At 36.9% G+C, this 15,168-nt stretch overlaps 1 protein-coding gene across 4 annotated transcripts in view; it reads right to left on the bottom strand.

Moving 5' to 3' along the window:
- The window catches only part of CRB1 (crumbs family member 1, photoreceptor morphogenesis associated), a 214,579-nt gene that overhangs the window by 31,473 nt on the left and 167,938 nt on the right, over nt 1-15,168 (bottom strand). For 3 of the 4 annotated variants that reach the window (XM_011995678.1, XM_011995671.1, XM_011995664.1), the window contains 3 exons: nt 13,902-14,808; nt 10,811-10,939; nt 7,184-7,310 (listed from right to left, as the gene is read on the bottom strand). In XM_011995678.1, the coding sequence (XP_011851068.1) occupies nt 7,184-7,310; nt 10,811-10,939; nt 13,902-14,808 (1,163 nt within the window). The remainder of the gene's footprint in view (nt 1-7,183; nt 7,311-10,810; nt 10,940-13,901; nt 14,809-15,168) is intronic. The other variant, XM_011995686.1, reaches the window with a different exon arrangement.

A 15,168-nucleotide genomic window follows, 5' to 3' on the forward strand; every position in this document is an offset into this window, starting at 1 on the left:
GACACACAGAAAAATGAAACCCACATACAAGAGGAAATTTAATAAATGGAGACCAATCACAAGATGACATAGGTGTTGGAATTAACAGAAAAGGATTTTAAAGCAGCTGGCATAACTATGATGTTACAAAAAAGGGAAAATAAAAATGCACACTGACATAGGTACTATTCTTTTGACATTGTTGTAAATACCACTATGAATAAACACTTATTTGTATTCTTAAATATCCTGCATTTTCTCACTTAGCTGTAAGTATATCATGATAAATTTTATTCTAGGTACACTACACATTTATCCTCATTAAAATAAAAATATTAAAATAAGGAAGCAATATAATTTCTTCTCAAGATCTCCATGTTACTGTAAAGTGATCATTCTTTTACAGACATTTGTAGAGCTGAGTTAGATATGTTAGATGGCCTCTGGCCTTGAGCAGTTCATTATTTGATGTTGTTTTTGTGTGTACATGCATAGATGATTACTAGACAATAAGCACTAAAAAATAAGTACAAAATAACAAGAAAGTGCAGGAATAAAATAGTAAGCTTTTCCTAGGGCAATCAGGGAAAGGATCCTAGAAGAGTCTATACAAGATTGGAGATTTCTGGAAGGACAAAAGTACGTCAGGCAGAGAAGAAGGGAATGACAGGTTAGGTGGGAGGAACAGTATGAAAGGGAAGAGCTGTGGCAGCTGTGAAAAGTTCAAAGGGAGGTGCAAAGTTCCATGTGGCTGGAGAGTGGAATTTGTGAAAGCACAGGTAAGAAATGAAGTTGGAGAGAGTTTGTGTCACATTGATAAAGGGCTTGAACCTAAATTGTATATGGAGACCAAATTTACACTCTCCAGATGTTGTGGGAATCCCCAAACTGAGAACACAAAAACAGGCACTAGACCAATGGAACTGCTGGCTTCCTAGCAAAAACCTAAAGCTAAGACTGTAGTCAAGGGCATTTATGCAACTCAGCCACAAAGATCCCACAGGAAAAAGAAACATCCTCTTAAAGTTGTTTTTGCTCATAAAAAAAAATTACAAACCACAAGAAGAAAAACTCTGTTGTGAGTAAAATTCAGCAGAAACAAAAATAGGAGGGTGAGCACTCCAAGACCTTGAAATAACACAACAGTCTGAAAGACACTATTAAATAGGTTCCTAATTATGTGAAAGTAAGATGAAGGTAGCAATTATAGAGGAAAAAAAAAAAAAAAAAACAGGACACAAACAAGAGAAAAGATTGATTTGTAACATAAAAAAGTCAGAATTTTAAAAAGTAATTTAAAATTTAAAATCTATCAGTGGATTATATGTGGACTCCCAGTGCTTGGAAGATAGCTATAGGGAATATATGCAGAATGCAGCACAGAGAGTAAAAAAGATACTATGAGAGAAGGTGTGGCAGACAGACTTCTTTTTTCCCCCGAGATAGGACCTTGCTCTGTTGCCCAGGCTGTAGTGCAGTGGTGCCGTCATGGCTCACGGCAGCCTCAACTTCCCAGGTTCAGGTGATCCTCCCACCTAGCCTCAGGCTCCTTAGTAGCTGGGACTACAGGCATGTGCCAAGCTTATTTTTGTATTTTTTCATTTTCTTTTTTTTTTTTTTTTTTGCAGAAAGGGGATTTTACCATGTTGCCCAGTTGGCTTGGAAATCCTAGACTCAAGTGATCTTACTGCATAGGCCTCCCAAAATGTTGGGATTACAGATGAGAGCCACTGCAACCAGCTGGCAGACACCCTTTTAAGTGAACGCCCCATGTTTGGTCCCCACCTCCTGGTGTTTACACCTTGTGTGCCCCTCTCCCTTTGAGTGTAGATAGAACCTGTGACTTGCTTTTGACCTACAGACTATGATAAAGACGAGGAGAAATATGCGATTATATGTACACAATTACATAATTATGTTATATAAAATGGTAACATCCATTTTGCTGGAATCTCTCCCTCCTTTTTTGGCTTTGAGGAAGTAAGCAACTATGTTGGGGAGCCCCAAGTGGCAAGGAGCTGAGGGCTGTTTTCAGGAATTGAGGGCTACTTCTGCCATCAGCCTCAGTGAACTAGATCCCTGAGTTCACTCCAGAAGTGGATCCCCCCATGGTTCAGCTCAGATGAGACCACCTCTCTGGCTCACACCTTGAATGAATGCTGTCTTGTGAGACCCTGAGCAGAGGACCTAGTTTAGTCGTGCCTGGGCTCCTGAACACAGAAACTGCGAGATAATAAATATGTGTTGTTTTAAGTTGCCAAGTTTGAAGTAATATTGTTGCAAAGCAGTAAATAAATAATACAAATGGATTACATACACAAAGAATGGAATATAAAACTCAATAGATCTATAATATATATTCCAAATATATACATTCGGATATGCCTCTTGAACTCCAGAATGGAATATGTACACTGATTAATAACTGTGTTTAGATATCCAACAGATCTTAAATTCATTCATTTATTCAATCAACGAAGGTATTAAAAATATTATCCACCAAATTTAAGTTATCACCCCCTTAGACCCACAGCTTCTCCCAAACAATCATGCTTCAAACTTTTAAAATCTATCTTCTCTACAACTATATGTGGTAGTGCAAAATCTCGTTTTTTCTTTATCACTGCAGCAGCCTCCTAGCTGTTTCTTTCTGGGTCCAGTCGTGCCTTTCTTTAAAGCCATTCTCTATGTAGAAGCCCAAGTGATCTTTCTAAAGTGCAAGTACAATCATGACATTTTTCTTATTTGAAACCCTTCAAGGATTCTCCATTTCTCTTATGGAAAATACCAAGGTCTCTGCCAAAGTGTATAAGGGCTTACTCCTGCTTCCTTCTACCGCCCAATCTTTCAGCACTGCCACTCTCTGTGATACCCCCTGCCACAGTGCACAACCTCTCCAGCCCCTTCTGCCTGAAACACAAGTACTGTGCCGTTGCTTCTTCCATAGTCTAACTCCCTCAAATCTTAGCTTAGGCTTCAGGAAACTTTCCTTAACCTTCTATATCCACCTGTAAGACTGGACAACATGCCCCTCCCATATGCTCCCTTACAGCTGGCACTCAGTTATACCCTAAGACTATTTGTTTAGCCACTTTTTTTTTTTTTTTTGAGACAAAGTCTCACTCTGTCGCCCAGGCTGGAGTGTAATGGTGTGATCTCGGCTCACTGCAACCTGCACCTCCTGGGTTAAAGTGATTCCCCTTCCTCGGCCTCCTGAGTGGCTGGGATTACAGGTGCCCACCACCACGCCCAGCTAATTTTTGTATTTTTAGTATAGACAACGTTTCACCATGTTGGTCAGGCTGGTTTCGAACTCCTGACTTCAGGTGATCCGCCTGCCTCGGCCTCCCAAAGTGCAGGGATTACAGGCGTGAGCCACCACGCCCAGCCTAACCCACATTCTTTACCATAACTTCAGCTTATTTTGAGCAAGCATAGTGTCTAAATCATAGTTCTACTCCCAGGACCTAGTATACAGTACGGCAAATAGTAGATATACATTAAACATTTGTTGAATAAGTAAAAAAGCAGAGAAGTAAGCTAGTTTATATTAGTAGTAATATTGGCAGTTGAGAAACAGATTTCTTCACTGATTTCCTACCTAACTCACTAAACTCAAATTTTATGCAGCACCATTTGCAGAAAAGGTTTCATTTTAATATTGCAAAATTAAAGCATAACAGTTTCTATTTTAAAATCTAGAAATGGCCAAAAGATCTTTTAAGAAAATGTAGTGAAGAATTTGGAAGATAAAAGATTTTGGTTGACCTCGTATTGAAAAAAGATAATTGAAAAGATAATGTATTTAAAATGGCTTATTACAGTTCCTGGCACAGACTAAGTCCTCAATGGTGTTAATCGAACTTAATTGTCTCTCCATGCTCCTCAAACACTGATTTTTCCAAATTTGCCTATTCTCTCTACTTCCCTATTTTGCAAAAGAGAAGGTAATAAAACCCACTTGCCATGTACGCACACAAAGAAGAAGGCATGGCCAAACACAGAGACATAGCCCTGTTAAGTTTAATGTTAAATCTGAAAAATGGAGCAAATGGAATTCGTTTTTATTCAAGTAAATATAGGCTATGTTTTAGAAGCTTGGTCCAGAGGAGTTAGTGTAAATTTCTGTCATTTGAGTAAAACAGCCCCTCTTAGAACCAGGTTGAACAATGGCTAGCTTTGGCAGGGACAATGTAAACCAATAATAAGAACAATTAAGGTTGTAATCAACTTTAGAAGGCCAACTAGAGGATTACTTGCCAGAGAGGAAACATACATGCGACTTTACTTGGATGCCACAGTGTTTACACGCAGTGACACTTTCGCAGAAAGAGATCGCAGTTCAGGAAGATCAGCACTAGTACTTCTGGGGTGTGTGTGTGTGTGTGTGTGTGTGTGTGTCTGTGTGTGTGTATGCATGGCTGGTGGACATTTTATCATACAAGACATAGTCAAGGCAAACAAATACAAATACCATTAGAAGATGAGAAAGAGAAGATACAGAAACAAAGATTTTATTTTTCTGTGCAAATATGTAAAAGCCATAGTCACACACATGCACTTGAAAATACAGAAGAACAAAAAGAAAAGGGAAAACAATTTTTTAAAGTCAGATACCTCACGACAACAAGACATTTGGAAAACAGAAAAGCAACTGACAATTACAGCGACACTAGAGGCCTCAGAATTGTGCAGAGAAAGAAATTGTGAGTGAATATTTCTTAACCATATTTGGTAGAGAACATACTACATTTGGAACAGCCCGTAAGTGCGTAAGTACAGATATGTCTAGAAGGGAGTAAATGTGAAAACTATACATTTGGTCTTTGACTATAATCTATTTTATGCTTATTGCAAATACTTGTGAATGCAAATATTGACGGGAAGGTTTTCCCCATGTCTTTTGTCACAAAATTTAACTTTGGAACAAATCATCTGAAGCAGCGGCATCACACATGCAGTCTTGGATGTGAAGAAAATGGATGAGTAAAAAGGAAAATCTTCACAATTAGTAGCTCCCAGTTTGAAATGATTGCCACTACTCCAAAAGATATGAATTTGCTATATAAAAATTGTCTATTACTATCACAAGACAGAATACATTTTCTTTGCTTTTGTAGTATATTACTTCATACTATATGCTACATGTACTCTATAACAAGGATATTACTTTGTTCTTGTTTGTTTGAATGGTATATTTAAATTTACCTTGGTCATTACCACAGAAAAACAACTTTCTTAACTGGGACTAAATAGATGTCATTCAAAGGATAAATTGTCCTCACGTTTTCAAACCAGGACAGCTCCTAAAGTCATAGACATATTTACAAAATGACATTTGGCAGGCCATTGTTATTTTAGTTGCTTTCTGAATTAATTCATAGGATCAAACTATTTTTCCTTTAAATGAACACAAATAACATCTTCTTTAGAAGGGTGTATCTACACAAAGATATTTAGCATAAATGATAACATACTGGTGGAAACAATGAAAACATTAACAAAGCTTTAAAATATTATTATTTTATAATCTCTGAAATCTTTATAATAAAGAATATATTAATTTTTGCATATCTTATTAATTTACTTTATAGATCTGTCATTTCAGGTATACATTTATTTTTAAAAATCATAATGTCAAATATATTTTGGTTATGATGTGTACTATGCTTTCATATTTTTTTCAGAAAGATACTTAAGAAAATAAATTTACTTGCAAATCTTAGAAAACCATGCCTCTAAGAAAATTCAAGTTTTACAATATATACTTTTAAATTTATGTATAAACTACAGTTCTTATTTTTATTAAATATTCATTGAAAAGCAACTGAAATTAGTCCATGTGATAGAAAAGTCAAGGAGCTCATAAATTTAGAAACAATTAACAAAAAAATTGTTCTATTTGTTAGGAAAAGGGAAAGTATTGCAGGAAAAGAAATAGAGAAAGGATTATTTGTAACTTTGTTAGAGGGACAGTTATGGAATCCAAAATTATACCAGTGTGGTATAATTTGAGTACTGATACTAGATAATTGTTTTTCTACAATTTTAGGGACTTGATGTAAATTCCTGAGTTCTCTCTCTATATATTTATCACATATCAGAGAACTGGTAACAATTCACTTGAATAACTTCATGTAAAAACATAGATGGATATAATCAGTAATAATCAGTAATTCTCTCTCTTTTTTTTTTTTTTTCCCTAGACGGAATCTCACTCTGTCACCCAGGCTGGAATGCAGGGGTGCAATCTTGACTCATTGCAACATCTGCCTCCCAGGTTCAAGCAATTCTCCCTCTTCATCTTCCTGAATAGCTGGGATTACAGGCACGTGCCACCACTCCCAGTTAATTTTTGTGTTTTTAGTAGAGACGGGGTTTTGCTATGTTGGCCAGGCTGGTCTCAAACTCATGGCCTCAGGTGTTCTGCCCACCTTGGCTTTCCATAGTGCTGGGATTATAGGAGTGAGCCACTGCACCTGGCCTGTAATTCTCAATTTTTGTGTCATAAATAATAGATAAGACTGAAAGAACAGAAGTGAAAATAGAATCATAGTGATTGAGGGCAACTTACAATGTGAAAATAAATGTACCCAGAAATAGAGTGGGAAGAAATTGCAGTGGTCATTCATGTATAGAAGTGTTAAGGAGATATTTCTAGTTATATTAAGAACACTTTTTTCATATTCAAAGCTAGAATAGGAAAATACTTCTTTATTATACTTTAAGTTCTAGGGTACATGTGCACAATGTGCAGGTTTATTACATATGTATACATGTGCCATATTTGTGGGCTGCACCTATTAACTCGTCATTTACATTAGGTATATCTCCTAATGTTATCCCTTCCCCCTCCCCCCACCCCACGACAGGCCCCGGTGTGTGATGTTCCCCACCCTGTGTCCAAGTGTTCTCATACAGACAAAGTACTTCTGATATGTTTAAAATAAGCCTTGAATTTATTTTAATTATTGAGATAGTTTTTATTTCCATTTTTTCCCCCAGAGATCTAAAACTAATCAAGGCATTTTTTGAAATTCAATGGCTTTTTTTTCAATTGGGAATGTTCAAATATATGTTAATAATCTTCCTGTTCACCCCACTCAACAACTGGCTCGTCATTCATGCGCAAAATTAGGTAAGAAAGAAGCTGAAAAAGGTTCTGCCAGAATAAGAGAGAGACATAAAAGGAGAGGTCGCTTACGTCCACCTCGCAGCGCTCGCCAGCAAAGGCAACATCACAGAGGCACTGGAATTTGTTGAGTAAGTCCTGGCACAGTCCTCCATTGACACACGGATCAGAGGCACACTCATCAATGTCCTTTTCACACCTTCAGAATAAACAGAACAACAGAAACCCAGGTCCCTGTTGAATACATTGGTTGTGAAATGGGAAGAAAAGTTTGCCTTATCTATCTGGAACAGCATAGTGTTGTCTACCCATCCACACGTAATTTATATATACTTGATAATGTCGGAGATGTTTCTTAAAATTTCTTTAACACATTTGGGGTTTAAGGGAAATAATTTGTACACATATGTATACATATACACATGGAATTAATTAAAATGAGAAAATAGATGCAAATATTTAGAAACCAAGAGAAAAGTGGGCCATGCATACACCAGTGTCACGCTCAAGAGCATTAGTGGGGTTGCCACCTTATATAAATGTTCACTTTATTAGGCGCACAAGGAGAGAGGCTGTATTTTGCCATCTGGAGTCTGCAGGGCAAGCCTACATTCAGGCTATCAGGATCCTCAAGCATCAGAGCTCTCAGGCTAAGGGAAAAGTCCACCAAAGAGAAACAAAACAACAACAACAACAACAACAACAACAACAAAACAGAAGAAGAAAATGGAGGAGGAGGAAGAGGAGGAGGGGGGCGGTTATTCTCAGAGTTTTGAATTATTTTCCATGGAAATCCTTTTTTTTCCTAACAAAAGCAAAAATTGATAATTAGAAGATTGTACTTGCTAATAAATCTGTGTTCCAACAGCCAAGCATAATTTCTGAAATGTTGAGGCAGAATGACTTTCAAAAGCCAAATTTTCCAAGACAAGTGACATCAATTCTCAGGTAAATTGAAGTTTTCTTCTTCCTGGGATGTTGTCATTTTTTAACCTAATTTTCCATCAAGAATTTGTTTTTCTGTATATTCATGGATTAAGCCACCAATACATATTGGTGAATACATATTCAGTCACTCAGTGGATATTTATTTAACACATACTATGTGACAAACACTCTGCTAAGACCTTGGGATAGAACAGTAACTAAAGCGGCTATTTTACTTTTGAAAATTTGTATAAAATCTTAGCTCTAAGATCTCTACAGTGCAGCTTATAATGTTGAAATTTGATGTAAACAATTTTTAATTTTCCTTTATTCTTTCCCTCACCTTCCAAAATGTAAAACTTGCACGTATGGGCCAGAGACTAATCACTAGGCTCCAAATGAAAGGGGATGAGGTAGTGGGGCAAGGCCAGCCCAAGGTATAAAGGAAAACAAAGATTTCTTCCAAGAAAAACACCTCCTTATCCCGTTGGATACCAAGCATAGCTGAGACATTTTGTTTTCCTTTTTTGGCTTATGCTTCTGGACTGGAGGGAGACTTCTCTGATTAGATCTGAGCAAAACTTGACAACTCTCAGAAGCCTGCCAAGCATTCTCGGTCTTGGGTGGGCCAGAGTGTTCACATCATCCATCATTCAAAACCTGTCAGGATGACACTAATTTGGAGGTTTAATCAAGGCAGGAGAGAAGCCAATTTATTTGAGGATAGCTTTTCAATATCCTTGGACGCAATGGAAGTCACATTTCCCTAGGCCATGGGAGATAGCCCACGATTTTCTATTTTCCTCTAACTACTCCATCACTTTCTCACCTATTTTTCTGTTGAAACAGTCAGCAATAGATACACATGTATTATCAGCATCATTGTCGTTTTTATTAGAGGTTAATTAATGCATGGAAAGTAAAAATAAATCTATTAACATCCAGTCAATTAAGTAATGATGGTGAAGGACTTTGAAAGCATAGAATCTACTGAACACAGGTTCAATGTTTTAGAAATATCTAGCGTCATGTAAGTTTTTCCAGTAGAAAAGTCTCCTGGGAAAATAAGGAAAACTCTAAGCTTTCTTTTCTTTCTATGTTTCAAATATATTTGAATCTAAATGCCAAATATAAATTTTGTAAACTAATAAATATCAGAGGACACTGAAATGTTTGTTGTAAATAGAAACAATGTGTGAGTGGCAGAGAAAAATAGTCCAAGGTTTTGGATGAGTTCTATGCATTGTGCCATTAGGCAGAAACTGTGATGTCCAACCAGGAAGCAACCCGCACTTGACAACAGTGGAATTACTCAGAATTAATGACAAGAAAATATTTGCAATATTTTGAAAGATACATGGAATTGGAATACAACTGAATGGTCTCAGTTAATAAGTTGCAGAACCAAAACTGGTGCAACAGAAAGCAGAATGTGACTCAAGGCTATCTCCTTCCACGCACATATAGACTTGGAATGCCTGTACCACACAGAACCAACCACAGAAGGTAGGCTGCAAATAAAAGAGAACGTTGGAAGGGTAAAATGCAGGCGCACCCTAGACTCCCCGCTGTTTTGTAAAGGTGGCAAAAGATCTGTATCTTTGTGATGCAAAAGAGGCCAGCTAAAAACCAGAAAATTCAAGTTAATCCAGAGGGCACTTGCCAGAGAGCACTCACATATCCATTATTTTATTAACTATGCTTATGGGAAATATTGATTCAGTCAAAATATCTTTGTCAAATACGTCTGAGCTTAGTTTATTTGATTTTTTTAAATGTAAGAAGTTCGATCAGAGACCACTGTGTCTTACCCTGGATGACACATGAGATGGAAGAAAATCTTTCTCATTAAAAAAAAGAAAAAGTGGTGAGCAAAGATTTATTCATACAGTTATGCTGGCACATCAAATAGAAGAGCAAAGGCTTTGAAGGCAGCTCAACCTTACTGCAGCATACATGTGGATAGGCCCTTCATACATCACTTAACCTCTCAGCCTCAGTTTACACATATGCAAAATAAAAATCATAAAACTTTCCTTACAGAGCTATAAGAATTAGACACAGGATTTGTAAGGTGCGTGGCACAGGTTAACTATTTATTATCTGCTTATATAGTATCTGTATTTTATAGAGCCCTGGTTCATAACTGTTTTGGGGACATACATCCCTTTGAGCAGCTGATAAAAGCTATTCAGTATGCATTCTTTCTACCCCTGAACCTACTTCTAGCCACTTAAATACATATTCTAATTTTCCTGTATTTTCAGCAGGTCACAGATTGCCTGAAGCCATTGACCAACTCCATTTTAAGAATTCCTGTATGAGGTGAAGCGTTGAAGAGTTTCTCTGGGAAAAGTAGAATCATATGGATAAGGTATATATACTTTTGGGTTGTAGGCAATTCTATGAGGCAATCTTTTAGTTGTAATTTATTTTACTTCTACAGCAACCGTATTTGCATCATGTATTAGAGTTAGTAACAAAAAAAGAGACATGAATTCAGAAGTACTTACAAGAAAAAAAAATAGCACATTATACATTTTTTAAAAAACATTTTCACTATTTGAAGTTTTGTCTAATAAAATGTTCTCTCCTTTGACCTAAACTGTAGTTTTTCTTCTTTTTTATTGTTTTACTCTGTGTGAACCTCTGTTTCAGCATGGATTTTCCTATGGGAACTGAGATAAAAAATTAGAGGAGAAAATGAACTTTGAGTAATCCCATCATTCTTTAGCCCAGAGTTCTCTTCCAGAAAGCTCTAATGTGACTCACCGTTCTCCAGTAAAACCTGGCCGGCACATACATTTTAATTCAGCCTGGAACTCCGTGCAGTTGCCTCCATTGTAGCAAGTGAGATTTGTCTCCTCATTCCCACAGACTGTTGAGGGTAATGTGCTCTGTCTAGAGAGATAAAAAGCAACAGCCACAGCTGTTCATCTTGTTCATCTCATTCAAGAAAACTTTTTTGATAAATTCATCTATGTAGTCAGTGCCAAGCTAATTAAGTACTCAGGCTGGAGGAGCTACAAATGCTTAATTGTGCTGCATTATACAAGAATCGCTTTCTCCAGTAAAAAGCTCCTGCTGGAGGGTTCTATGACAAGCATGGCTATACATCTTCCATTTCTACACAGTTTTCATTTGTGAGATAAGATCTATGCCATGGGGTGGCAATAAATTTTGGGTTGGAAAAGAACTTGCTATAACTAGATTTGCTGCTGCTTTGCTAATAAATCAATAAAGGCCATAAGAAAACTGCATCTCTACAAAGGCCAGGAAAGCAAGGACAGCACTCTAGTACCCAAGCACTCATGTGATTTCTCTATTGGCTTTCAGAGCTGAACTCCAGTTGCCCTGCCAAGACTTGCTGCTCCCTATGTAATAATTCATAGCTTCGAAGAATGCAAGCCAAATGCTGTCCAGGAGCTTTGTATATAGCACACGATGGTAACTGCATGTGAATTCAGAGTGTGGCTCTCTGGTATGGCAACAAAGCTTTACGTGTTAAAGAATCCTTATAAAAGGTGGAACAAGTATTAGAAGCTAAGCAGAACTTCACTGTAAGACAAAATCTAGTAGTGTGAAGGGACTGATGTTTAAAAAGAATTTAATAGTGTTGCTTAGGCCCTTTGACCCACTGTGTACGTGCATGGCATCAGATAACTAATAAATATTCAGGAAGTGTAAAATGAATTGAATTTTGCCCCTGTTGTGTGTGCTGCAGCTAATGTGGATAGACTAGCTAATATGATGCTAAGTGTGTCTCTTCCCACAAGAGCTAATCAATTCTACTTTAAAAAGAAGATATCATAAAGACTTTTCAAAAGAGTAAAAAATGTCAACCAGCTTTGAAAGAGGTCAATTAGCAATGCAAATATGAAGCTTTGTATACATCTTGGTTTTAATAAACAATTCCTGAATCTCATTAGAAGGTACTTTTGAGGGCTTTCGTCTTTCAGAACTTGACTTTGATGAATTAGGCAGAAAGGAATTCTAGAGAACTACTTACTAGGGCCTATGTGTTTATTTTACTCATCAAAATTCACAGTGAAATGTACTGAATTTGATCCTGAATTCTTCTTGCTTTTAAACAGGCAGGTTACCTGTTGGGAACACTTAGCACCTATAACGGTGCCTTGCTTTCTCAGGCTCAGAACAACAGTAACTGTTAGGGAGAGATGTACAACTTCATATAGGCATGCCTACATGTTATGTTTGCCAGGAGATTCATGCAATTAAGGTACCACCTCTGAATTAGTGTAATGTCTACAGGCTGCCAACCCATTCCAGGTGTTCTTGCCGAAGTTCTGGAATGTATTACTTGTTAATAATAACCCTCTCACCTCCCCATAATGACTCAATTATTTAGTAAATTTAAAGCGGTATAAGTTGTAAAAACAATAATAACTTCTTACATGGAAATACTGAAGCAATGTGACTTAGAAGAAAAATACTCTTTCTTATCTCTGTTTATATAGCCTGAAATGGAGGTGGTTACAAGAACTAAAATACTGCTTTTGTAGTTGTAGAAAAATGTGAAATACTTTGAAATGGGCAAAGAATATCACTGCGTATTCTTTCAATGCAATACTGGGTTTATATAAAGGACCATCTAGGATTATCCACTTTTGCAGTGGTCTGCGCCTTATATTTTCTTCGCTAAGCTATATTACAATTCTGTAAGTTGTAAAAAACAACATTAATATGAAAATCTTGTTTATCAAAATGCAAATTAATTTATCTGTAGTGAGCCGTATAACTGATTATCACACTATAGAAAAGATGACTTCAAATACTAGTTTTCTTGCCCTATGGGATATTAAACAGTTTTGTATTTATTAGTAAATTCATTCACTCATTTTTGTTTGTATATATACATATACATATTCTTTAGATTGTCCTTTGAATTAGTTTTTATATCTTACTAGTTTCCTCAATAATTAATGACAAAATAATTGAAACATATTTTTTTATATTTGAGAATTATAATACCACTGTTTTGAAATTACAGTTGACCCTTGAACAACACATGTTTGAATGGTGTGAATTCACTTATATGTGGATTTTCTTTCACCTCTGCCACCACTGAGACAGCAAGACCAACCCCTTCGCTTCCTCTTTATCCTAATCAACATGAAGACAATGAGGATAAAGATCCTTGACCATCAATTTCCGCTAATGAATAGTAAATATGTTTTCTCTTTCCTACGATTCTCTTAATAACACTTTATTTTCTCTAGCTTGCTTTATGGTAAGAAGACAGAAGAATATGACACACAAAATATGTGTTAATTGACTATGTTATTGTTAAGGTTTCTGGTTAACCAGGCTGATAGTTACGTTTCGGGAGAGTTAAAAGTTAAATGTGGATTTTCAACTACACGTCGGCACCTCTAACCCCTGCATTGCTCAAGGGTCAGTTGTATACTTTAATGTACTCTTTTCGGGATTTTATAGTATTTACCTGCCTGAAATAGCCCAGGGCATTATTTTAGCAATAGAAGTCACGCCTTCCCTAACAATACTACATTTCAGCTTTTGCACTTATTGTAAATGTATTTGTTTCCCAAGGCCTTGAAGCTGTCAGACCCTGGGGCTACAGTTCATGAGACACATTTTCACACAGATGACTGAGAAAATATTTTGCTGAAAGTCTGACTTAAACACTACCTTTCTGACTTGTAGAATATCGTAGTGTGTGAGATCCTGTCTTAACATGAGCAAGTTGTGATGGAAGTGACCAGTGTTAGCCCTGTTCAGCACAGTATATGTATACCTCGAGAAGACAGCATTCCAATATGACAAGAACAGTGATGCAGAGTACAGCTTCAAAGACCAAGCTTCATATGGACTTTATGCTCACCTGCAAAATTTTCCTGTAAAATTTCCAAAACAGAGGCAAGAATAGCCATTAGTATCACTAATGCAGGTGGCTCCATTTGCACACTGGTGACTCTGGCAGTTGTCTATATCCACTTCACAGTTCCCACCAGTGTATCCAGGCTCACATGTGCAGTGGTAGGCTGCAACTCTGTCAGAGCAGTTGCCATGGATACAGGGATTTGAGAAGCATTCATCAGTGTTGAGTTCACAGTGTTTCCCTGACCATCCCAAGGGACAGGAGCAATGATAAGAGCTATAGATGTCTTCACAGTTTCCTCCATGCAAGCAGGGGTTGGAGTTGCAGACACTTAATTGCAAACACCCAGTGACCACTGAATTGGTAGAGATTTTGAGAAATTGCTCTTCCTGAGGTTTATTAGTGAAACCATGAACATTTTCAAAGTAAGAGAGATAAATGCCTCCGATTTCTATTGTACTTAGACACCCTTGCAGGCCCTTTATATTGTCAATAGCTCCATCACCCACATAAATATCTGTATTATCCTTCAAAAAGTTGAGGCTTCCAGTAGCAATTGTGCTGGTCACAAACGGTGTTTGGTTGTCCACTTCCATTTGCCACCTGGAGGTCTGGGACATTGGGTCTGTCATGGAAAGAGTCACTTCATGCCACATGCCATCATTCACTGACTGCAAACTTGTCAGACTTAGCATATAAAAGCTGTTGCCACTTTGCAATTGAAAGAATAATCTGGAATCTTGAATGCTAATATTAAGAAATTCAGGCTCTTTTTCTGCATGCAATATTATTACATTTGCATCCCTTGTTCTGAAACCGAATGTGATATTGGTGAGTTCTCTGGTAATATTCCCATTGCTTCTGAACAATATTTGACTGCTTTGTCCATTAAAAACAGCATTTGCAATACCTAATGAGACAAGATGATAATAATCAGCAACTTTATTAAATCTATAGTTTGCTTCATTACCTTTATTAATAGTAATGATCATCGTGTTAATAACATTGCACATTGACTATCTGATACATGTTACATACTGTGCTAGTTGCTTTTATATTATTCCTAATATCAAACTTTTGAATACAGGTATTATTATTAACCGCATTTTATGGAAGAAGAAGTTGAGACTCACAGAATTTAAGTAATTTTGTTCATGGTCATGTAATTAATAAATAAGAAAGCCAGAATGTCAAACCTGGATGGTTTGGTAGCAAAACCAAAACTATACATTTCCAGTGAAATCCTAACGCATGCCAATTTTTATTTTGC

This window comes from Mandrillus leucophaeus, unplaced genomic scaffold, assembly GCF_000951045.1.
Source record: "Mandrillus leucophaeus isolate KB7577 unplaced genomic scaffold, Mleu.le_1.0 Scaffold1132, whole genome shotgun sequence".
NCBI classification, from domain to species: Eukaryota; Metazoa; Chordata; class Mammalia; order Primates; family Cercopithecidae; genus Mandrillus; species Mandrillus leucophaeus.